This window comes from Martes martes (assembly GCF_963455335.1).
Source record: "Martes martes genome assembly, chromosome: 9".
Lineage (NCBI taxonomy): Eukaryota > Metazoa > Chordata > Mammalia > Carnivora > Mustelidae > Martes > Martes martes.
In genome coordinates, this window is record NC_137896.1 from 65,993,293 (window position 1) to 66,018,538 (window position 25,246).

Genomic DNA, 25,246 nt, shown 5'->3' on the forward strand with positions numbered 1-25,246 from the left:
GGGTCCTCGGAACACTACGGGACCGAGAGGCCGCGCGCGCGGCGGAAGTGGACGCACGGGACGCGTTGCGTTCCCTGTACCGGCTACGTTGCGGTAAGGGAAGTTGGCCCGGCGGCTGCTGGGCTTGGCTGCTGGGCGGAGGTGGTGGGCTATTTTGGGCCCCTCCAGCGGGGCTCCAGGTGAGACCTGAGGACCGCTCTGTCCGTGCGCGGCTCGGGCTCGCCCGGCGCCGTTTCCTCCGGCCCCTCACGGCCCGACAAAGCCCACGGCCCTGGAGTGACCATAGCCGGGTCCGGCAGCTCGGCGGGCGGTGGGGTTGCGGGTAAATCAAGGACGCCTAGTTACGCTTGAATTTCACGTAGACCACTGACAACGTTTTAGTGTATGTCCGGCACAATGTTTCGGACATGCTTATACTAAAAATTATACCTGTATCGTAACTGGGCGACCTGTGTCATTATTTGCTAAATATGGCAACCTCACCCGCAGCCCCGGGCTGACGAGGAGCCTCTGGGCTCGGAGAGGCGCTGCTTGGCGTCAGGGAGGCCTGGGAGGTAGAGGGCGTGGAGCGGGGAAGTGGGCAGCGGGTTCGTGAGGGCTGGATGGTAACCTGCTCTCACGGGGCTGCAGATTGATTCCACCCGACTCCTACGCTGCCATTCCCTCTGCTGAACTATTCAGGGAGTAAAACGCCATGGGCTCGAGTTTTGTTTTTATATCCCATTCCAGTGAAAGAGTTGCCTGATGGTCTTGCACTGATGGACCTGTGTGAATAGGCCTTTTATTTTACCTCGTTGGTAACATTGTTTCTGATAGACTTTTAAAACGGATTCTCTTAAACGACTTGATGATTAAGAGCAGGGGATTTTGGCTCCATAGCCATCTCTGTGCTCATAAAGGAGTCTCTTTACCTCCTAGTTGATTTTCTTTCTCTCTCTCTCTCCTTCCCCTTTCCCGTCTCTCTCTGCTTCCCTCCCCCTGACCCGTGCTGTCTCCCCCAACCTCCTGCTTAACAGTAACTACGTGGGTGGGCTGCCTGAGGAGAGAAGTGAAGTGTGGGAAACTTAGGGACCCTGTAGAAGTGCTATGAAGGTTCAGAAGGTTGTGGTGCTCCCCTTGCTTGAAGTGCAGTGAGCAGTTCTTGAGCCCCCAAATAAGCCTCAGAACCACCTTCATTAGTTTTTGACCCCTCTTACCAAGGATTGTGGCAGAAAGGTAAGATGACCTCCCTCCTAAATATCTCACAAGAGGGTTGTTGATAGCCAATAGTTTCTCAGGATTACTTGTAAAAGAATTTTTTTTTTTCTTCCATCTAGGAAGATGTTACCAAGTATTTCAGTGAATTCCCCAGTGCAGGGGAACGGAGTGTTGAACTCCAGGGATGCAGCAAGACACACAGCTGGAGCAAAACGCTACAAATACCTGAGAAGACTTTTTCGTTTTCGGCAGATGGACTTTGAGTTTGCTGCATGGCAGATGCTCTACCTATTTACTTCCCCACAGAGAGTTTACAGAAATTTTCATTATCGAAAGCAGACAAAGGATCAGTGGGCCAGAGATGACCCTGCTTTCTTGGTCCTGTTAAGTATTTGGCTCTGTGGTAAGTGTTAGTTTATCTACAGTAGAGTTGAAGAACAAACTGAGTGGTGGTTTTAGAAGATTTTATTTTTTTATTTGAGAGAGAGCGCGAGTGAGCACGAGTGTGCACAAGCAGGGGGAAGGGCAGAGGGAGAAGGAGAAGCGGTTCCATGCTGAGCAGGGAGCCCCATGCAGGGCTTGATCCCAGGACCCCAAGCTGAAGATTAACGGACTGAGCCACCCAGGCGCCCCCAAACTGAGTGTTTTAGATTGTACTTGTCATTTGCAGAATCGTGGGTCAGAATTTGGGATATTTGAAGCTGTTTCTTCCTTTCTGAAGCCTCAAAAATCTCACAGGAAAGAATGTTATATTCTTTCTGGTTCTAAAGGTCCCAAGCAGATGCCAGAGTAAATTGTTCCCCTGGATCTTTGAAAAGCAGAAGACAGAGTCACTCTGTGTGTTTTAAATGCTATGATAAGTTGATACTAAATGCAAACTTACTGTGAAAAGGAATATCGGGATGGGAAATTGCATTTCACAGGCAAATCTAGAGTGAGTTCTAAAAGTACTGATGTGAACTTGAGAAACTACTTTTAAATTCTCCAATACTGTAGTGAGAGAGTCCTAACCACCTTTACAGTGTAAATGTGTAAGATTTTTTTCACCTTTCCCTGGACTTAAGTATGTGAGTGCCTATTCAGAACTAGTGGTCTTTTAAATGTTGGGACTCCCCTGGGGAACCACAGACAAGGGCATCCACAGTAAACTATAGTTAGTTCAGTAGCCATTCTGTGTTTCAGGGTAGTCTGCTTTTCTCAATTCTATATACATTTAACACATCTTTGGGGTTTTGTTTACATGACTGTCTCCTCCATTACACATGTGGGCATCTGGAGGGCAGGGATTTGCCCCACCCACATCCCCAGAACCTAGCAGTGTGCCTGAATTTATCATGCATATCTTTCTTTCAGTGTCCACTATAGGATTTGGCTTTGTCCTGGACATGGGATTTTTTGAGACGATAAAGCTGCTCCTTTGGGTTGTTTTCATAGATTGTGTAGGTGTTGGTCTTCTCATATCAACTTTAATGTGGTAAGTACTATAACTTTGGTTTTTCAAGTGCCTCTGTAGAGCCTGCATTTGCTTCCATTAGAGATACAGTAGCTGATGAAAATTGAAACCAGATACATGAACTGAAAGCATGAGTTAAATTTTTTTATTATTGAAGTATAGTTGACATACAATTTTATATTAGTTTCAGGTGTATAGCACAGTGATTTGACAGTTATATACACTATGAAATGTTCATCAAGATAAGTATAGTTACCACTTGTCACCATACAGTGTTGTTACATTATTGACAGTATTCCCTATAATGTACTTTCTCTGTGCCTGATTTATTTTGTAACTGGAAGTTTGTACCTCTGAATCCCCTCTACCTAATACCATCCATTCCTTCAACTCCATCTCCTCTACCAGTTAGTTCTTTATATTTATGAACCTGTTTCTGTTTTTTGTTCATTTTGTTTTTTAGATCTGCATGTAAGTGAAATGATATGGTATTTGTCTTTTCTGACATATTTCATATATGATTATACCCTCTAGTTGTCACTGGTGGCAAGATCTCATTCTTTTCTTAACCAAGTAATATTCCATCGTGTGTGTGTGTGTGCATGTATGTATAATACATATACATGCCATTTTTTCTTTATCCGTTCAACTATTGCTGGGTACTGAGATTGCTTCCATATTTTGATTAATGTTGCAGTAGACATAGGGGTGCATATAACTTTTTAAATTAGTGTTTTCATTTTCCTTGGACAAACACCCAGTATTGGTACTATGGGATCATTGGGTATTTCTCGTTTTAATTTTTTGATATACCTCCATACTGTTTTTCACAGTGGTTGCTCCAGATTATGTTCCCACCAGCAGTGCACAAGGGTTGTTTTTTCTGCACATCCTTGGCAACACTGGTTTTTCCTTGTCTTTTTGATACTAGCCATTCTGACCGGTATAAGATGGTATCTCATTGTACTTTTGATTTCCATTTCCCTGATGGTGAGTGATGCTGAGCATCTTTTCATGGGTCAGTTGGCCATTTGTATGTCTTCTTTGAAAAAATGTCTGTTCTGTTCCTCTGCCCATTTTTTAAGTGGATATTTTTTTTAGTGTTGTATAAGTTTATATTTTGGATACTAACCCTTATCAAATGTATCACTTGCAAATCTCTTCTCGTATTCACTTGGTTGCCTTTTTATTTTGTTCGTGGTTTCCTTTGCTATGCAAAGCTTTTTAATTTGGTGTAGTCCCAATAGTTTATTTTTGCTTTAGTTTACCTTGCCTGAGGAGACAGATCCATAGAAATGTTGCTGAGGCCAGTGTCCAAAAGATTACTGCTTATGTTTTCTTTTAGGAGTTTTATGGCTTCATGTCTCATATGTAGTTCTGTAATCCATTTTGAATTTATTTTTGTGTATGGCGTAAGAAAATGGTCCATTTTCATTCTTTTGGATATAACTGTCCAGTTTTTCCAACACCATTTATTGAAGAGACTGTCTTCCCCATTGTATATGGTTTTCTCCTTTGTCATAGGTTGACCGTGTAAGTGTTGGTCTATTTCTTGGGTCTGTATCCAGTTGCATTGATCTGTCTGGTTTTGTTTTGTGTGGGGTTTTTTGTTGTTTTTGTTTGTTTTTTAGAGATCATGAGAGCAAACAGGGGTGAGGGGGCAGAGGGAGAGAAAGAGAGAATCTTAAGCAGGCTCCAGTGCCCAGCATGAAGCCCAATAAGGGACCTGATCTCATGACCCTGAGATTCTGAGGTAAAATCAAGAGTCGGACACTTGAACTGACTGAACCACCCAGGCACTCCTGATCTGTTTTTGTGCCAGTACCATACTGTCTTGATCACTACAGCTTTGTAGTATATCTTGGCATCTGGATTGTGATGCATTTAGCTTTTTCTTTCTCAAGATTGCTTTGGCTATTTGGGGTCTTTTGTGGTTCCATACAGATTTTAGAATTCTTTGTTTTAGTTCCTAAAAAACGTTATTGGTGTTTCGATAGGGATTGTATTGAATCTGTAGGTGGCTTTCAGTATTATAGACATTTTAATGATATTGGTTCTAACAATCCATGATCATGGAGTATCTTTCCTTGGGTTGTGTCCTTTTTGATTTCTTTCATTACTGCTTGGAGTTTTTAGAGTATAGATTTTTTATCTCCTTGGTTAAATTTATTCTAGGTTTTTGGGTTTTTTTGATGCAATTGTAAATGGAATTATTTTCTTAGTTTTACTTTCTGCTGCTTCATTATTAGTGTATTGAAACACAACAGATTGCTGTATATTAATTTTATGTCCTGTAACTTCATTGAATAGTTTTAATATTTTTGGTGAAGTCTTTTCAGGTTTTCTGTATAGAGTATCATGCCACCTGCAAATAGTGATAGTTGTATTTCTTCCTTACCAATTTAGATGCCTTTTATTTCTTTTGTTTGTCTGATTGCCATGGCTAGGACTTCCAGTGCTATGTTAAGTAACAGTGGTGAGAGTGTATGTTCTTGTTTCGTTCCTGATCCTAGAAGAAAAGCGTTCAGCCTTTCACCATTGAGTATGTTGTTAGCTGTGGGTTTTTCGTATATGGCCTGCATTGTTAGGTACATTCCCTCTCAGCCTATTTTATTGAGAGTTTTCATCGTGAACTAATGGTGAATTTTGTTAGATGCTTTTTCTGCATCTGTTGACATGATCCTGTAATTTTTACCCTACATTTTGTTAACGTATCGCATTGATTGATTTGTACATATTGAGCCATCCTTCCATCCCTGAAATAAATCCCATTTCATCAAGTGGAAAATCATTTTAATGTATTACTGAATTTGGTTTACTAATACTTTGGAGAGCGTTTTTGGATCTTTATACATCAAGGATATTAGCCTGTACTTTTCCTTTTTTTGAAATGTCTGTGTCTGATTTTGGTACCAGGATAATGCTGGCCTGATAGAAAATTGATTGATAGCAAAGATAAAGCCAGCTCAGGTGTTCTGAGAAATTGGAAGAGAGTTTAACATCACAAAACAAATATCAGTGTTAAAGCTGCAAGTGTTCTACCTGTGATCTACCCATTCTGTGGGTTCCATTCCTTACCCTAAGTGTTACTTAAGTCTCTTCTCCCCCATGTATAAGGTCCTCACTTTATATAAACAGTTCTGATACCAAACATTAGTACATTTTGACCACTAATCAGAGCCCTTAAAGATGTTCTTTTGGAGCTACCCAGCTTTCTTGTCTTTTTTTTTTAATTGTGCCCTTGTCAGAGGTCACCAGTCTATAATGGTAGAACTTTTGGAATTGTCCTACCAAGGCCTGCAAAGGTGAAATCTTCCTAGTATCCATCTTTTTGAGACTTTCTAGAAGACCTTGGGTTAAGGAAGGCACTTGAGATTTTACTCATCCCTGTTGCCTCCTGTATCCTCAAAACTAGTATCTCATCAGAAAGACTGCCTGCTTCTGTGTTTGTATTGCCCTCTGAATCTAAAACTAACTTTTCTCAGATGGATTAAAAAATGTTTAGGGAATAATCTCCATTAAATCTCTGGAGGGAAACAGTCTTTCTAAGATATCAGGGATTTTTCTCTCAGCCTCTGAACCTGGGGAAGGTATCTGGGATCCCTTCTCTGGAGTAAGGAGAACAGCCTCTAATAAGGCTGACAGGAAAACTTGAATGTGGTGCTGAAGATAATCACTTCAAAACCACCTGCAACTACAGTGAGAGGAAGAGCTGTCATTTAGGATTAAAGCTTTCTAGGGAACAATGGATTTCACAGGGCATTGTTTTATATAACACTTAAATCCTTGTTAATTATCACAAAGAAAACTCCATGGTGGCTCAGAGGCTAGGAATTGGCCTGTTTGGGAGTGGAGGGGGTAGAAGGCTGCAGCCTTGATTGATTGAAAATTTTTCTTCCTCTTCTATATTTTCTAGTAGTTTCCAATAGTATTCAGAAGAATAGATGTTAACTCTGTTTTAAGTATTTGTTAGAATTCACCTGTGAAACCATCTGGTCCTGGACTTTTATTTGTTGGGAGTATTTTGATTACCAATTCAAATTCATTACTTGTAATAATATGTGTATTCAGATTTTATATTTCTTCCTGATTCAGTTTTGGAAGATTGTATATTTCTAGGAATTTATCCATTTCTTCTTGGTTGTCTAATTTGTTGTCCTGTAACTTTTTATAGTAATCTGTTGTAATCCTTTGTATTTCTGTGGTGTCAGTTGTTACTTCTCTTTCATTTCTGGTTTTACTTACTTGAGTTCTGTCTCTTTTTCTTTTCTGGCTGCATGTTTTATCAATTTTGTTTATCTTTTCAAAGAACCAGCTCTTGGTTTTGTTGATTTTTCTATTGTTTTTTTCAGTTCCTATTTCATTTCTTTTTACTCTGATTTTTATTACTTTTTTACTTCTGTTAACTTTAGGTTTTGCTTGTCATCTTTTCTCACACTTAGGTGTAAAGTTAGATTACTTGAAATTTTTGTTGTTTTTTTTTTGAGGTATGCCTATTAGAACTTCCCTCTTGGAACTGCTTTTGCTGTGTCCCAAACATTTTTGGAACATTGTGTTTCCATTTTCATTTGTCTCAAGGTATTTTTTTACTTCCTCTTTGGTTTTGTTGTTGTATTTTGTTGTTGTTTTGTTGTATTGTAGTAGCAGGTTGTTTAGCCTTCATATGTTTATGGTTTTTCCAGTTTTGTTTTGTAATTAATTTCTAGTTTCATACCATGTAGTTGGAAAAGATCCTTGATATGATTTCGATCTTACTAAATTTATTGAGACTTGTTTTATGGCCTCAGATGTGATCTGTTCTGGAGAGCGTTTTATATGCACTTGAAAAGGTTGTGTATTCTGCTCTTTTTGGATGGAATATTCTGTGTATATGCATCTGATAGGTTGTCTAAAGCTACTCTTTCCATATTGATTTTGTCTGGATGATCTATCCATTGATATAAGTGGGTTGTTAAGGTCCCCTATTTTGTATTACTATCAATTTCTTTTTTTTTTTAAGATTTTATTTATTTGACAGAGAGAGATCACAAGTAGGCAGAGAGGCAGGTGGTTGTGGGGGTGGGGGAAGCAGGGATTCGGGGCTTGATCCCAGGACCCTGAGATCATGACCTGAGCCGAAGGCAGAGGCTTAACCCATTGAGCCACCCAATTGCCCCTATTACTATCAATTTCTGTATTTATGTCTGTTAGTATTTGCCTTATGTATTTGGGTGTTCCTGTGTTGGGTACATAGATATTTATAATTGTTACATTCTTTCGTTGGATGGAACCCTTTATAATTATGTAGTGCCTTGTTTTGGCTCTTGTTACAGTGTTTTGAAGCATATTTCATGTGAAAGAAGTATTGCTATCCTAAAAGTAATACCTACCTCTTTGTTTTTTGCGGGGGTGGGGGGCTTCCTTTTTCCACCCCTTCACTTTCAGTCTGTATATGTCTATAGGTTTGAAGTGAGTCTTGCTGTCAGCATATAGCTGGGTCTTGTTATCTTATCCATTCAGTCGTCATATGTCTTTTTTTTTTTTAAGTTTTTATTTTAATTCCTATCATAAAGTGTTACATTGGTTTCAGGTGTATGGAATAGTCATTAAACACTTACATATATCACCCGTCACCCTATGCTCATCACAAGTGCACTCCTTAATCCCTATCACTTACTTCACCACCCCCATCTCCCCTCTGGTAACCATCAGTTTGTTCTCTCTAATTAAGTCTTTTTCTTAATTTGTCTCTCTTATTTTTTTTTTCCTTTGCTTGTTTTGCTTCATAAATTCCACACGAGTGAAATCATATGTTGTCTTTCTCTGACCTGTTTCTATTAGGATTATACTCTCCAGCTCCATCCATATTGTTGCAAATGACAAGATTTCATTCTTTTTTATGGCTGAATAATATTCCATTATATATGCCACATCTTCTTTATCCATCCATCAGTCCATGGACACTGAGCTACTTCCATATCTTAACTGTTATAAATAATGCTGCTATAAACATAGGGGTATATGTATCCCTTTAAATTAGTGTTCTTGTATTCTTTTGGTAAATAGCCAGTAGTGCAGTTGCTGGATGGTAGGGCAGCTCTATTTTTAACTTTCTGAGGACCCACCATACTATTTTCCAGAGTAGCTGCACGAGTTTGCATCCCTACCAGCAATGTTCTCCACACCTGTTCCTTTTTCTCCACACCAACACCTGTTGTTTCTTGTGTTGTCGATTTTAACCATTCTCACAGGTGTGAGGTGATACCTCACTGTCGTTTTGACGTGCATTTCCCTGATGATGAGTGATGTTGAGCATCTTCTCATGTGGCTGTTGGCCATCTGGATGTCTTCTTTGGAAAAATGGCTGTTCATGTCTTCTGCCCATTTTTTAATTGGATTATTGGTTTTTTGGGTGTTGAGTTTTATGTATTCTTTATATATTTTGGATACTAGTCCTTTATCAGGTAGATCATTTGCAACCATCTCCCATTCGGTAGGTTTCCTTTTAGTTTTGTTTTTTCCTTTGCTATGCAGAAGCATCTTATTTTAATGTAGTCCCAGTAGTTTATTTTTGCTTTTGTTTCTCTTGCCTCAGGAGACCTATCTAGAAAGAAGTTGCTATGGCCATTGTCAAAGAAGTTACTGCCGGTGTTTTCTAGGATTTTCATGGTATTAGGTTTTAACATTTAGGTCTTTAATACATTTTGAATTTATTTTTGTGTGGTATAAGAAAGTGGTCCAGTTTCATTCTTCTGCATGTAGCTGTCCAGTTTTCCCAACACCATTTGTAGAAGAGATTGTCTTTTTTTCTGGTTTTGTCAAAGATTGACCATATAATTCTGGGCCCATTTCTGGGTTTTCTGTTGTGTTCCATTGGTCTATGTGTCTTTTTTTTTTTTTTTTTTTTAGATTTTATTCATTTATTTGACAGATCACAAGTAGGCAGAGAGGCAGGCTCCCCGCTGAGCAGAGAGCCCGATGCAGGTCTTGATCCCAGGACCCTGAGATCATGACCTGAGCTGAAGGCAGAGACTTAACCCACTGAGACACCCAGGTGCCCTTTGTGTCTGTTTTTGTGCCAGTGTCCTACTGTGTTCATCAGTACAGTTTTGTAGTATAACTTGAAATCTGGAATAGTAATACCTCCAGCTTTGTTTTTCTTTTTTCAGATGGCTTTGGCTATTCAGGGTCTCCTGTGGTTACACATTTTTGGATTGTTTGTTCCAGTTTTGTAAAAAAATGCTATTGGTGTTTTGATAGAGATTGCATTAAATGTGTAGATTGCTTTGTTATGAATGAAAATAGTGTGAGTATTTTAACAATATTTGTTCTTCCGGTCCATGAGCATGGAATATATTACCATTTCTTTGTGTTGTCTTCAATTTCTTTTATCGGTGTTTTGTAGTTTTCACAATACAGGTCTTTCATCTCTTTGATTCCTAGGGGTTTTGCAGATGGGTTTCCTTAATTTCTCTTTCTGCTACTTCATTATTGGTGTATAATTTCTGTACATTGACTTTGTATCCTGCAGCTTTACTGAATTCATTTATCAGTTCTTGCAGTTTTTGGGGGGAGTCTTTCAGGCTTTCTATATATAGTATCAACTCATCTGCAAATAGTGAAAGTTTTACTTCTTTGTTACCAGTTTGGTTGCCTTTTATTTCTTTTTGTTGCTTGATTGCTGTGGTTAGACTTCTAGTTCACCCTGTCTTTTGATTGGAGCATTTAGACCATTTACATTGAAAGTAGTTATTGGTAGGTATGTACTTATTCCTATCGTGTTAGTTTTTTGCTTGTTTTTTTTTAAATTTTCTTTTTTTTTTATTTCTTTTCAGCGTAACAGTATTCATTGTTTTTGCACCACACCCAGTGCTCTATGCAATACGTGCCCTCCTTAATACCCACCACCTGGCTCTCCCAACCTCCCACCCCCCGCCCCTTCAAAACCCTCAGGTTGTTTTTCAGAGTCCATAGTCTCTCATGGTTCATCTCTCCTTCCAATTTCCCTCAACTCCCTTCTCCTCTCCATCTCCCCATGTCCTCCATGTTATTTGTTATGCTCCGCAAATAAATGAAACCATATGATAATTGGCTCTCTCTGCTTGACTTATTTCACTCAGCATAATCTCTTCCAGTCCAGTCCATGTTGATACAAAAGTTGGGTATTCATCCTTTCTGATGGAGGCATAATACTCCATAGTGTATATGGACCACATCTTCCTTATCCATTCATCCGTTGAAGGGCATCTTGGTTCTTTCCACAGTTTGGCGTCTGTGGCCATTGCTGCTATAAACATTGGGGTACAGATGGCCCTTCTTTTCACTACATCTGTATCTTTGGGGTAAATACCCAGTAGTTTTTTGCTTGTTTTTGTAGTTCTTCTGTTCCTTTTCTTTTCTTCCTTGTAATTGATGACATTTTTTAGTGTTATGCTTGGATTCTTTTCTCTGTTTTTTGTGTATCTATTATAGGTTTTGGTTTGTGCTTACTCTGAGGTTCATATATAACATTCTATGTATATAGCAGTTTCTAGTAAGTTGGTGGTCACTTAAGTTGGAACACATTCTAAAACCACTACATTTTTATGCGCCCCTCCATGTTCTTTGTCATATTTTACAATTTTTTTTCTAAGTCCTTTAACTAATTTTTAGATATAATTGGTTTTACTGCTTTTGTCTTTTAAGCTTCATGATAGCTTTATAAGTGAGTGATCTATTCCCTTTATTGTATATCTGCTTTTACTTGTGAAATTTTTTTCTTCACATTTTTCTTTAAATTTTGGCTTTTTTTTCTTGCTTAAGGAGATCCCTTTAATATTTCAAGGACAGTTTAGTGGTGGTGAACTCTTGAGCTTTTGCTTGTCTGAGAAACTCTTTCTCTCTCCTTCAGTTCTGAATGTTAACCTTGCTAGATTGAGTATTCATGGTTGTAGGTGTTTTCCTTTCAGCACTTTGGATTATCATGCCACTTCCTTCTGGCCTGCAACGTTCTATTGAGAAATCAGCTGAGTGCTTTATTGGCCTTCCTTGTGTTTTCTCTTGCTGCATTAAGATTCTATCTTTAATATTTGACATTTTAATTATTATTTGCACTGGTGTGAGCCTTCATGGGTTCATTTTGCTTAGGGTTCTCTATGTTCCTGGACCTGGATGTCTGTCTCCTTCCCCTGGTTAGAGAAGTTTCTAGCAATTATTTCTTCAAGTAAGTTTTCTGCCCTTCTCTGTTCTCCTTCTGGGATCGCCATAATGAAAATGTTAATATGCTTGAAATTGTCCCCAAGACTCAATCTGTCCTTATTTTTGTTTTTAATTCTTGTTTCTTTTTGTTGTTCAGTTTGGTTGCTTTCCATTTCCTGCCTTCCAGATTGCTCATCCATTCTTCTTTAAGAATGTGTCCTTTAATCTGCTGCTGTTTCTGTCTAGTGTCGTTTTCATTTCAGTTGCTGTATTCTTCGGCTCTGCTTGGCTCTTAGATTTTCTGTCTGTTCACCCTCTCTTCTTCCAAGTCTGCTGAGCTTCTTGTTGAGCAGTACTTTGAACCGTTTCTCAGGTACACTGTTTATCTTGTCCCTTCACTTGAAGTATATTCCTCTGCCTCCTTATTTTGTTTTACTCTCTGTATTTGTTTCTGTGAACTAGGCGGGATGGCTACTTCTCCTCTTGAAGGATTGGTCCTGTTTAGGACTGTCCCATACAGACTGTGGATGCCTGCTGGCCTTGGCTGGCTGGAGCTATAGTGGGCATGGGCTGGAGGGGGCTCTCTGGGTGTCCCACACTAGGTGTACCCTAGTGGGACATCTGAAGCTGAAGTGGGCAAGAGCTGGGGCTGTCCTGGGGCACTCTGCATGGGGATGGCCCTGATGGAATAGCTGGAGTCGAAGTGGGCTCGGGCTGGTGTTCCCAGGGCACTCTACACAGTGGGGACCTTGGTAGGAGAATTGGAGCTAAAGTTGCTGTATGCTAGGGGTGTGGGGCTCACTTAAGTGCTGGCTAGTTAGGGCATCTATACCCTGTTCCAGTCTGAGTGATCAGGCGAGGTGAAGGGGCCATAAGCAGTGGTGCTTACCAGCTCATTTGGCCTCAGAATGTGTTCCCCCAGGCCTTGGCCAATTGGCTGAGGGTTAGTTTTTGTTTGTTTTTTATTCTAGTTGTCTTTTAAGCCACTGCTTTTTTGTATGTGCCTTAGTGGGGCTTGGGCTGATGTGGGCTAGGGTCCCAGGGTTCACTGAAGTGGCAGGCTGGCTGGGTGGCCATGTCTCACTCCCATCTGTGCTGTCAGTGTTGGGCTTGGGAGAGAGAGGAAGCATATACTGTGGCACTTGCCAGCCCTCAGACTACTGGAACTGGTCTCCCAGCTGTTTGACAGATGCTCAAGGGCTGGTTCCTTTGAATTCTAGTTGCCCTTTGAAACTGAGGCTTTTTTCCATCTCTTCGCGCGTTAGAATCTATTCCTGGTTCCTTGGTTCTGTCCCTCCCCACTGCAGTTGGCAGTGTCAGGGGTGGGGTTTCTGTTGTTACTGTGTCTCCATCTCTCCTATTCTGTGTGGTCCCTCTGTCCTTTGGTGTGCAGAAGCTGTTCAGTCAGCCCTCAGTTCTTTTTCCAGAGGAATTACTCTGTATGTTGGTATAGATTTGGTTTGTCCATGGAGGGGAATTCAGGGTCCTCCTCCATCACCATTTTGGACCCTGTCTCCTGAAAGCATCACTTTTGATTGCCAAGATTATTATAACTTGCCCTCCCCTAAGTCACTATTTGTATCAGAAAATACTTTAAGGGATGGTCTGTATTGTCAAAGTGTAGCAAATAAGTGAACTGAAATAACAAAGTCTGGTTTTTGTGAAATTGTTACGCAGTTAGCCAAGTCTGCTTGTCCAGATGATGGCATGGTTTTTCCTGTATTTGTCAGTGGGTCACTTCTAGATGTTTAAGCTATAGAGGGTTATTTCATGGAATCTTACTTTGAATATCAGACATTAAATGAAGAACATTTGAAAAAGGATTTGTTAAACTTTCGGTGCCTTCTTGCCGAGGCGCAGGTTTTATTGAACAGGTATGCAGGCTCACTTCTGCGTTTGGTTTAATGACGGTAGTGTACTGAGTGGAAGTGTTTAATTCCAGCATTTGGTTTTTCCATTTTCTCATAGATGCAGGCTCTTACATGGTTCGCATGCCAGATGAAGGGACTGGATGTGTCAAGTGAGCTCATAAAAGGCTGGTGGTAGAGTAGGGGTTGTGGTCATTGTGCATCAGAGAAAACACTATGGAAATTTTAGTCACAGAGAGGCCTAGGTTCAAATGCCAGCTCATTTAGTGTGACTCTTAGTCCTGGTATCTTTTATAAAATGGAGTTATCTAATTTGTAAGGTGTTTGAAAAGACTGTGGTGTGAAAAGTACCTGGTATATAGGAAGTGCTCAGTAAATAGTGGCTGTTAATATTTTTTTTTAATTTTATTTATTTGACAGGGATCATAAGTAGGCAGAGAGGCAGGCAGAGACAGAAGGGGAGGCAGGCTCCCTGCTGAGCAGAGAGCCCGATGCGGGGCTCGATCCCAGGACCCTGGGATCATGACCTGAGCCGAAGGCAGAGGCTTTAACCCACTGAACCACCCAGGTGCCCCAGTGGCTGTTAATATTTTAAACAAATCCTGAGACTGTAACTCTGATGATACCAATGTATTGTTTCCATTTGTAACTCCTTAGAGTTTTGTATGCGGTTGGTAGGCAGTAAATGCTATGTATCATTAATTTGGGATTCTAAAATCTGGCTTAAGACTACTACTAACTAATATAAATTACATATTCATTATCAAAAACATGGCGTATGAAATAATTTCAGTAAATAAGGCTTTCAGAGGAATAGGTTATAGCAGGTGTTCTACCATGAATGCGTTGACTCTGGAGGGCCACAGAGACCAAGTCATTCTAGAGTTCAGCAGCTTTAGTGTGAGTCCGTATTACAGTTTCAGTTAAATAGAAAGGGACTCTGAGGGCACCTAGGTGGTATAGTTGGTTAAGTATCCAACTCCTGATCTCAGCTCAGGTCTTGATTTCAGTCTTGAGTTCAAGCCCAATGCTGGACATGGAGCCTACTTATTTAAAAAAAAAAAAAAAGAAGAAGAAGAAGAAAAGAAAGAAAAGGAAGGGACTGACTTGGTATATTTCTCAAAAGCTACATTGTGTTGCATTATGTTATGAATTGTATTAGAAATGATGACATGGGGGCGCCTGGGTGGCTCAGTGGGTTAAAGCCTCTCCTTCAGCTCAGGTCATGATCCCAGGGTCCTGGGATCGAGCCCTGCATCAGGCTCTCTGCTCAGCAGGGAGCCTGCTTCCCCTTCTGTCCGCCTCTCTGCCTACTTGTGATCTCTCTTTCTGTCAAATAAATAAATAAAATCTTAAAAAAAAAAAAAGAAATGGTGACATGTGGTTGCTGTCATCCTAGAGGTGCCATAGGAACCAGCAGGAGGAGATATCAAGGGGAGATGGGATCATTGATTCCTAGTACCAGATGCATAGGCATGGCAGTCAGAAGCAGCATACCAGGTCTGGTAGTACAGGGTGACACTCACCAGCTCGGGAAGATAGGTGACTGTAGAATTTGACCTTTAGTGCAATTCAGAAAAAAGAACTGGACTTCATTGCAGAGCTTGCATGTGCTGGTTGGGGAATGGAAGAGAGGTGGAGAACTTGGAGGCTTTGTGGTAAGGAAATAGCAGATTCACACTGGAAGGAAAATCCAATCTGTGACTGCAAAGGAGCTGAAGCTGGATACAACTGTGGAGTCTGCATAAGAGGAGAGCAGGCCCAGACAGCACGGTGAGCTCAGGAAGAGAGGAGAGAGTTGGATCAGAGAGCATCTGTGAGAATTGGGTATGATGAGGGTAGGGAAGAGTGGCAGGTGCAGATGAAGCATTCCATGTTAGACGTGCTGAGTTCTGGTGGCTTGAGGATTTTAGTGGAAATAAAGGTACAGTAGACTCTGGGGTAGAGGACTCTGACCCTGCCACAGTCTGGGCCAAGAAGAGGACAGGACTGACATCATTAATATGGAGGTGGGAGGTGAAAACCACAGATGTCTTGAGCTCTCCCAGAAGGAGTATCTGTTCTAGAGGGAGGACAGAAGTGTCCAGGTACAGAATAAGCAAAGGGGTGAGAGCAGCACAGAATGGGAGCTTTTGGGTAGTGAACGGAATGCTTGTTCTGTTCTTTTTAATGGCACATGTTCTTGGCTAAAGTGGAAGATATTTTGCTAAGTTAAGAGTTTGTTCAAACAAAGCTCTATTAGTTGGATATTTTTAGTTAACTGTACAGGCATGTTTTATTAGTACTGTACTATGTTCTATCCCTTTTTTCTTTTTTTTATTTCCATGGTAGGCATAGCATTTTAACTATACCCTTGAAATGAAATCACACACATGAAAGTCCACTGAATTTCTGCAGTTGTGTTTTTAATACAAATGATCCTTTTTGTTATTACCCTTTGAAGGTCTAGTTTTCTTTTACATGGGTATTTTACTTCTCATTCACTCATCATTTAACTGAACTCATAGGTCATGTTGTAGAACACTGAAAGAAGCTTGAAGAATTATTCTTATGGCTAGGTACATCACTGGCACGCTTCCCTGTTTCCTCATCTTTTAATGGAGAGGTGAGCTATTTGGTGTTAGGACTTGGACCCATTCTGTATCTAGTTTATTCCTTGTGGGGGAGGGGTCTTACTCAGGCCCATGGCCTTAAATACTATATACACATGGATGAGTTTGTATCTCCATCTTCGACCTCATCTCTAAATTCCAGACTGTACTTCTTACTCCATGTTAACGGGCATCTTCAGCATGACACGTCCAAATCCAAACTCCTGCACTGCCCAGACCGCTCTTTCTGCAGCCATGCCCACAGTAGCTCATGGCAGCTCAGTCTTCCATTGGTTTCAGGCAGAAATCTCTCAGTCACCCTTGACTGCTCATTTTCCCCACGTCACCACCTCTACTACTACACCCTTGCTCACCTTTTTCCCAGTAGCCTCCCAACTGGTGTCTCCGTTTCCCCTCTTGTCCCTGTAGTCTGTTCTCAGATGAACAGTCACAGGAACTATGTTAAAACAGTGAGTCAGACACCCTTCTGGGAACTCCAGTGACTCCTTATTTCATTGAGAATAAAAGCCCAAAGGTCTTAAATGGCCATAGGCGCCAGAAGATCTGGCTCCTGCTTCATTTCCTGCTACTTTTCTCACTTGTTCCAGGCACACTGGTCTCCTCACCCATGCCTCAAACAAGCCAGGTCCCCTGCCACCTCCTCTGTACTCGTCCACCTCTGCCACTTCTGTGTTTGGACTCCCCTCTGCCTGAATGCTCTGCCCCAGGTAATTCCCATTCCTGCCCTTGGGTCTTGACCCAGATGTTACCTTCGTAGGACTATCCTACTTAACACTGCATTTCAATTTTGTATTTTCTGTCCTTTATTGCTTGATTTTTCTCCATCATGCCATCTGACGACTCCAGTTAGGCTGAAGGCAGAGATCTGTTTTGTTCATCTCTTGGTCTCCAGTATCTTGAGTAATGCTTGGTACACAGAAGGTAGTCAGTAAATATTTACGGAATTAACATTATTGTATTGTGAAAGAAATTTTAACTTTGCTCTTCAGGTTTATCTCAAACAAGTACTTAGTGAAGCGGCAAAGCAGAGACTATGATGTGGAGTGGGGTTATGCCTTCGACGTGCATCTGAATGCTTTTTATCCTCTCTTAGTCATTCTGCATTTTATCCAGCTCTTCTTCATTAACCGTAAGTAGTGTTGTTTCTTACACTATCATCAAAAAGTCACCATTGTATGCACTAAAAAGAGATTCAGTGTACACATCTCTTTTGCAGATGTTATCCTGACGGACACATTTATTGGATATTTTGTTGGAAATACCTTGTGGTTGGTGGCAGTGGGCTATTATATCTACGTAACCTTCCTAGGATACAGTGGTAAGCCATGAATGGTTTTGGTTGACTGAAAACGGGGGCGGGGGGAGGGGCGCTGTAATAGTAAGGTAAGTAGCTTACTTTCAGATGAGGGCACAGAAATTAATTTGTCCAGTCATTTAGCTAGAAAGTGGCATGGCTGGTGTATAACAAATTTTATAATTTTAAGGAGCCGTGTTAAACCATATTGGTATCTCCAAGTTACTTGCAGGAACACACAACCCACTTCCTTTTGTCCCTGGCTTTCTGGTTCTGGGTCCCAGTGGCCAGTTAGGGTGGGACATGGGCTGGGTCCAATGTCTGGTCGCATAGCTAAATGAACCTTTACAAACCTTTGTCAAGGTGTTAAAACCTTTGCCTCACTTTGTTTTTATGATCACTGTGTGGTTCTACAGATGGTCACAATTCAGGCCCAACCTTACTGCTAAACCCTTCTAGAAGTTTCTTTTAGTATGAATGAGAAACCTTTATATTAATTCAGCTCGTCCTTTCTTTTCACTCTGGAGGGTTAGGACCTCATTGTAAATACACACTCTGGTGCACAAATACAACTCCTCTAGTCAGAGGTGTTCCCAGCCCTAGATGCTAGCCACTCTGCCTGGGACTACGTAACCCCCTCAAGTTGTAATACTTTTCTGGACAGGGGAGTCCATTCTCTAATTCAGAGGAGGTGTTTTTGACATACTATGTTCAGGTTTTTATGAATTTTCACTTATTTTGAGAAAGTTTTAAATTGTGATTAGCATACTACAACATGGTTTCTCTAAATGGATTTGGATCACTCATTTGGTAACTCCCTATAATTAAATTGAGTACAGCTCGGCTTCAGTTTGGCGACTTTCTAGAAAAGAAATATTTAGGTTAGAATGCATGTGGTAGGGACCCACTAAGTAGTGACCAAGAAGAAAACCTGGATCTTTGGAGACAGATTTTATTTTTAAAATTTATTTAAAGTAGGCTCCGTACCCAGTGTGGGGCTTGAACTTATGACCCCTAAGCTCAAGAATTGCATGTTCTACTGACGGAGCCAGGCAGGAACTCGAGGGACAGATTTTATATTTGGGAGTTTTGTTCTTTCCTGAAGCCTGGGACATTTACTAGTTGATCTCATGTAAAGGCAAGGTGTTTTGCTTCCAGTATTGGGAAATCTCAAAGAGCTAAAAGTTGGACTCGTAGAGGCTTTCTGAGGCAGTCCCGTGTAAATCCACCACTGTTCAGTATTTCATGATATCTGTCCCTTACTCATCGCCTCTCAAGTTCCGAATCTGCTGCTCACTCAGCCTGGGTTCTCGGGTGCAGCTGTGATGCGGCAGCAACACCCATGAGCAGGGTGCAGAGCAGAGTCGGCCTGGAGAGCAGCGGCTCGAGGATTCAGAACACGTGGTGCTTCTTGGCCCCACCTGTCATAGTAAGCACTTTCAGAAAGTTCATGAGGTATGTTTCCTTTTTTAAAAAAACTGATTTGTTTCTTTTCCAGCATTGCCATTTTTGAAAAATACAGTAATTCTTCTTTATCCATTTGCGCCTCTCATTCTGCTCTACGGCCTGTCCCTGGCACTAGGATGGAACTTCACCCACACACTGTGCTCCTTCTACAAGTACAGAGTAAAATGAAGGCACTGGGAGACTATGCCATCTTACCTGTGCCACAGGCAGAGTTGGTGAGGGGATGATTTCTTCTGAAACTTGTAAATAAACTGTCTTTGTAGATATCTTCAGGGTGTAAAGTTTGCAAATTTGAGTAAGTATATAATGTTAACACTATTGTCAAATACATTCCTTAAAACTACTTAAAGGTACATTTCTATAATAAATATTTTTTAAAGAAAAATCATTTGGAGAACTTGATAATCAGTTCCTGACAAGGTTTGTAGTCTGGCCTCAATTCAAATGGGCTGTATTTTCAACATTTGCCTAGTATAACCTTCACAAGCCTCCCTGACCTGTAATGTAACTCAAAGATGAATCACTATACTACAGACCATAAGATCATTTACATTTTTCTATACAAAGGAAATGCCAAACAAAATATCTTCAGTTGAATAGGCTACTGCCACGGACATAATAGACAAGTGAACACTTGCGTAACACTGGTCATCCCTGTCCTAACATGAAGGCTCTTTTTCTTTCTTTGAAGACCTCTCCAAAACCCACATAACTAGAAATAGTTGTAAGTAAACTTTATCAGTGTTGAAGCTAATAATAACAAAACTTACTACTCATTAAGTTTTACCTATTTTTATTAGAAGGAATCTTGAATTCAACATGGCTTCTTAAACATCTTTATTCCAAACACATGAACGGTTGTGGCACAGAGAAACAGTAATGAAAGGCACAGTCAACAGGACCAGTTATTAGGTTTTCAATTATAGCAGCAAATTTGGAAATAATCTTCCTTTAAAAATCTTAACAGGTACCTAAAATATTACTACAGATATTACCCATTCACCCAATGAAAACATTTTAAGGAAAATATGTACAATACATTTAAGGAGAAAAAAAAATCTGGTACAGCCTGGAAAAGCAATTCCTCAGGCACCTTCTCTAAGGGGTGCTTCCAGAAACATCTATGACCTTTCCAAACAGTGTTTTTGATGAGAAACGCATTAGTTTTCATTTCATAAATAAAACTGTTACGTTCAGTCAGCTGATTTCTAAATCTTTCTTAGAAAACATCACTGTCTTTACTGAAATGAAAAGTATCAAAGCTGCTGGCAGTGCATCTTACAGTACTGTCGATATCAGCCATTTTTAAGGCTCAGAGAATAGGTCTTCTAAAGGTATTTTCACCCAATTTCAGCAAACCGAGCATTTCAAATAATGGAAGGCTAATCACACTAAAGTACCGAACCTTTGACTCCGGAGGGATTTGCTAATTACTAATACCAAGAAACAACTAGGAGCAAGTGATTAATATAAAGTAGCCTCCCTAATGTTCAAGAGTATCATTAAATATTCCCCACAACAAACAATCCTTATTTGGAAAACAATTTTAGCACCACTATTCACATTTTTACAGCAGTGTGAACACTAGGAATGATACTTTGCACAAAGTGCTTTCCATTCAATACCCAGCTTACTTTCTTGAACGTCTTCTAAATTCGTAAAACACACACACACACAAGTGCCAGCTCTTTCCCATTTGTTTCCTTGAACATGATCTAATTAGTGCCCAAAAAAGGTGGAGTGTTTCAGGCAAGAAGAGTTTACATATAGGTACTGGTGATAGGGATATATATAACAAATCCTTTTTTTTTTTTTTTTTTTTTAAATACTGTCATTGTGGTCTTTTTAGCATCGTGTGTTCACATGCATTAAAGAAATAAAGCATACTAGTTATGGCATATATCAAGATTAATAATTAAAATTGTACAGCTATCAAATTTAACACACTATAATGCTACACAGCTTGGAAAAGTTTCCTTTTCTATAAAAGAAAGAGCTGGGATATCTGGGCTCCTCTAGAACACAAAGATAATTAGGACTCCAATTTCTGACTTTCTGACAGTCTTAGCCTCTCATTTTCTTCCCTTTAGCTCTGTTGTTCTTCTGTCAAGGGTATGGCGATATAGTAAAAATAAGCACAAAAATTAATGTACAAAATCAAAATAACAAGCTTCAATAGCAATTAATGGCTTGGAAGCAGAGAGGTATTTTAGAAAATACCTGCAAAGTACAAAAATTTGGTTGGCACATACAGGATTTGATCTGTGCTTATACAATAAAGTAAGTTTGGGGTTAAAAAAAAAAAGTTCGTTCAATGCAGAGTAGATTATCTTTCTGTAAAGGCAGAGTTTTCCTCTCCTAATATTTAAAATACCACTGTTCATCATTCTTAAATAATACACTGAACAGGCTCAGAGCAGAAAAATCACAAATACATACTTCTCCCAGGAAGAAGATTCCATATACCATGGGTCCTCGTTCTGGAATGAGAACAATCCTGTCCTAGCAGGGTTTTTTGTTTTTATTTTTGTTTTAGAAAACATTGCTTAGATACTCTTAAGTTTTTGGCAACAAACTTCCAATCAAGACTACTAGAGATTCTCCGGCAGAGAAACCCCAGAGGCAGCCCAGCTGTAAGTTTGCTAGTGTAAGACTTGACTCACGTGGTTATCAAAATCTCCAACTCCAGAGAATCAAGTATGAAGACTTTTCCTCCTCACCTCTTTTAAATACTATATTCATTCTCTACTGCTGCATAACAAATCACCACGAATTCAGAGGCTTAAAACAATACCTATTTATTATCTCACAGTTCCGCAGGCCAGAAGTCAGGGCGGGCTTGATTCAAGTTCTCTGCATAGGGTCTCACAAGGCTGGAATCATGGGGTTGGCGGGGCTGGGCTCTCATCTGCTGGAGAAGACTCTAGCTGCAAGCTTACTTGGTTCATTAACTGATGAGTTCCTGTGTTGGTAGGGCTGTAGTTTCGGTTCCTGTGGCTGTCGACGGAGGCCTCTCTCAGCTCCTGACGCAACTGCATTTCTTCTCCTGTGGCCCCTCCATCTTACATCAGCAATGGTGCCTTGAGTCCTTCTGCTTTGAATCTGCCTTATGCAATCGCTTCTCGGCCTTTTGGCTAAGATCAAGTGAATCTGACTTATGCTACCAGCCTGAGAAAACCCTGCTTTTAAAGGGCTCACACAGTTAGATTAGCTGAACGTGATTATGGGTGATATTCATGGCTTCCACCCACACACAAAGGGGGAGGATAGCATCTATGGTACCTGAGGGTCATCTGCAGAATTCTGGCTAGTACAAACAGTGCCACTAATGAGAGCAATCATGCCAAACATGCTGTTTCCACATTAACCAAACTTGCCTTTGAGGACAGTACTGATGGGAGATCGCCTTTTGGTGATAGTAACAGATTGAAAAGAAGCCTTCAGAACGTTGCTGAACGTTTTGAAATAAAGACACCTGATCACTTACTGGTGCAACCAGTGACCTGAAAAGCCATACCTTTTCCAAAGACCTCTCCAGAGTTGAATTAACACATACGTTTCTACAGCCTGCCTGCTCAATCATCCAACATGCACTCACTTTTTCCAGAGCTTTTCAATCTCACTGCCTGAAACCACTGTTCTCGTCTGACTACACAGTAGGGCCTCCGCGCATGCTGGAAAGAGCACGTGAGACTTAAGAGCAGAGAACTAAGAAATCTGGGGTCTCAGAATCTCGGAAACAGTCCTCAACCTTCTTGCCTACGATACTCGTCGTCTGCACTGTGATATATTCTGCACGTCTGCTTTTATCCTCGTAGTCAGAATCCATTCCTCTGGTATCGCAAGTGTTCGCATTAGCACTCCTGACACAGTGCTGTCCCAACAGAACTTTCTGCAGTGACAGAAGGCTATCTGTGCTGTCCAGTCAGGGGCCACGAGCCACATGTGGCTCATGAGCACCTAAACGTAGCTAGTGTGACTGAGGCGCTAAAGATCTTATTAATTTAAATTTACACACCCACTGTGTGTCTACTAGCGACTGCTCAGGACAGCACAGCTCTAGAGTCTCAACAGTTTACATGAAATGCATACCAGACGCAAACCACGTTTATCTCTATATGTTAATAATTAAATACTTGACACCAGAGGACAGTGTCCCCACTCACTATTTGGATACAAGTGGTTCAGTGTCCTCTCGAGGCCAAGTACATATCCTTCCCTCAGTCCCAGGTACTTTTCACCCCCTCCACTGTTCGGTCCCCAGACTTCGCTCCCCAACTCCTCTCCAGAATTACTCTACAGTGTCTTGCTTAAGGAAAGCCTCTAATGGCCTCAGGAGGAAGTGGGGGCAGGGAAAGACCAACAAGGAGATGAGCAGAGCACAGGAAGGATGAGTTACAGGCCTGCCTGGAAGCCTGACAGGTGGGAGAACATGTGCGCACACATAACACACTCGCCAGGAACAACCAAAAACTCAACAGCCGAGTGTGTATGTATGTAAGTGTATGGCAAGCAACATAGATAAAGGTAGTTAAAAGAAAGGAGTGTGGGCTGGAACAGTTGGTCCCCTCGTCCAGACCCGGTCGGGGGACCTGCCACGTGCCAGGCACTATTCCTGGCACTACTAGGCACTGGTAACAATTCATGGGGAGGAGTGCACTAGAGTCTGTGATGAAAGGGGGTGAGATTTGGCTCCAAGTATTCTTGGGAACAGGAGGGGTGAGTGAAGCCTGTGAGGGGAGGCTGAGCAGAAGCACAGAAAGAAGCCCGCTGGTACAGCTCACCAGTCTAAAGCCCAAGCAGCCCTAACTAAGGGCAAGGAGCTGCAGTCATGGCCACCTCCCTGATCTTCAGCGCATGCTCCTTCTCCCTAAAATCAGAGTGGGCTCCTGGGGAAGCAAGGAGAGGAGAGGACTTCTTAACCCACCCAGGGGTTTCCCTCCCGATACTTGGTGGTTCTAGCAGTCCATAATGTTCAACAGCTGCCAAAGTTTTACAATGAAAGGTTATTCTTTTCAAATGAAATTGGCCTGTGGGCATCAGGCCAGGGAAATGTAAGGACAACATAAAAAGTAAATTAAAAAGTGAAAAGTAAATCTAAAAAGCCCAGCAAAAATGTTTCACTAGACTTGGACGTAAAAATTATTCGTGGCCATGTGTAACTTTTTAATCAAGGAAAGTAACTGACAATGATTCCAACAGAAGTAATGGAAAGAAGTGTACCCTATCCATGTTTCCCAACATTTTCCACTCCCAACATACTGTACAGAAAACAAGGCTGTCTAGAAGCTCTTTGTTCAGCATCCTGGGTAACTGCGGGAGGCTCCCCCAGGCAAGAGGCAACCAGCGGGCACCTCCAGCACCCGGAGGCCTCAGGCACTGGCTAGTCCGAGAACTCGGGGGGTCAGTCTCTGCATATCTCTCCGGAACCCACCTGCAAGCCCCCTGATGCACTGGTTGGGAGCTGATGCTGATCATTCAGAACTTCTTAAAAGTAAAATACTTTTGTAAAGATCGCTGATTGCTAAGGCTGATAGTCTTTTTGTTTACAGTAGTAATAACATTTGGAATTACATGATTAAGAGCAATAAATGCTCTTCGGATATGAATTTACCTGTAAGTTCATAAAGCCAACAGAGCAAGTCACTTTGCAAAAACATACAACTGCTACAATATCTCTCCCTAAAAACCAATATTACATTTTTTTCTGTAAAATTCAATGATTTTGACTCATACAATAACATCACCTAGAAAACATTTTGTCAGAACTCACTAAATGGGTGCAGATATAAAAGGATCAACAAGAGATAATGCATCTAACTCATGGATTAAAGACACAGATTTAAAAAGAAAAAATAGTTTGTCATTTTACATATCAGAGGGAATGTAATGAGTAGAGTCCATGATAATTTGGGCTGAATGCATGACCCCTGCACATTAAAATTTATCAGACTGATTTTTTTTTTTTTACACCATAAACAGTATAGTAAAATAACCCTCAAGAAGGACGTTGGTCTTTAAAATCTTGGCTTTAAGGAATGACAAATGCCTTTGAAAATATTTTGTTCAGAATCACTGCAATTATAAAAGTACTTCAGTTAGGAAATCAATCTAGAATCATTCTTAAATGGCAGTGCATTGGAAAATGGCATTCATTTGTAATGTTTGCATTTCCAAAGAAAAATATAGAAAGAACTTA

At 40.8% G+C, this 25,246-nt stretch overlaps 1 protein-coding gene across 3 annotated transcripts; it reads left to right on the forward strand.

Annotated features, from left to right (window-relative positions):
* Window positions 1-24: 24 nt before the first annotated feature.
* UNC50 (unc-50 inner nuclear membrane RNA binding protein) lies at window positions 25-19,423 on the forward strand. Of its 3 annotated transcripts, XM_080813759.1 has the most exons (7): window positions 82-179; window positions 1,017-1,215; window positions 1,317-1,600; window positions 2,551-2,671; window positions 17,276-17,415; window positions 17,503-17,604; window positions 19,079-19,423. In XM_080813759.1, exons 3-7 carry the CDS (start codon window positions 1,321-1,323, stop codon window positions 19,213-19,215), a joined length of 780 nt encoding a protein of 259 aa, XP_080669885.1. In that variant the 5' UTR covers window positions 82-179; window positions 1,017-1,215; window positions 1,317-1,320; the 3' UTR covers window positions 19,216-19,423. The 3 variants fall into 3 exon arrangements, with proteins under 3 accessions (XP_080669884.1, XP_080669883.1, XP_080669885.1); XM_080813758.1 differs by lacking the exon at window positions 1,017-1,215 and having other exon boundaries at window positions 25-93; XM_080813757.1 differs by lacking the exon at window positions 1,017-1,215 and having other exon boundaries at window positions 45-179.
* The last annotated feature ends 5,823 nt before the right edge of the window (window positions 19,424-25,246 follow it).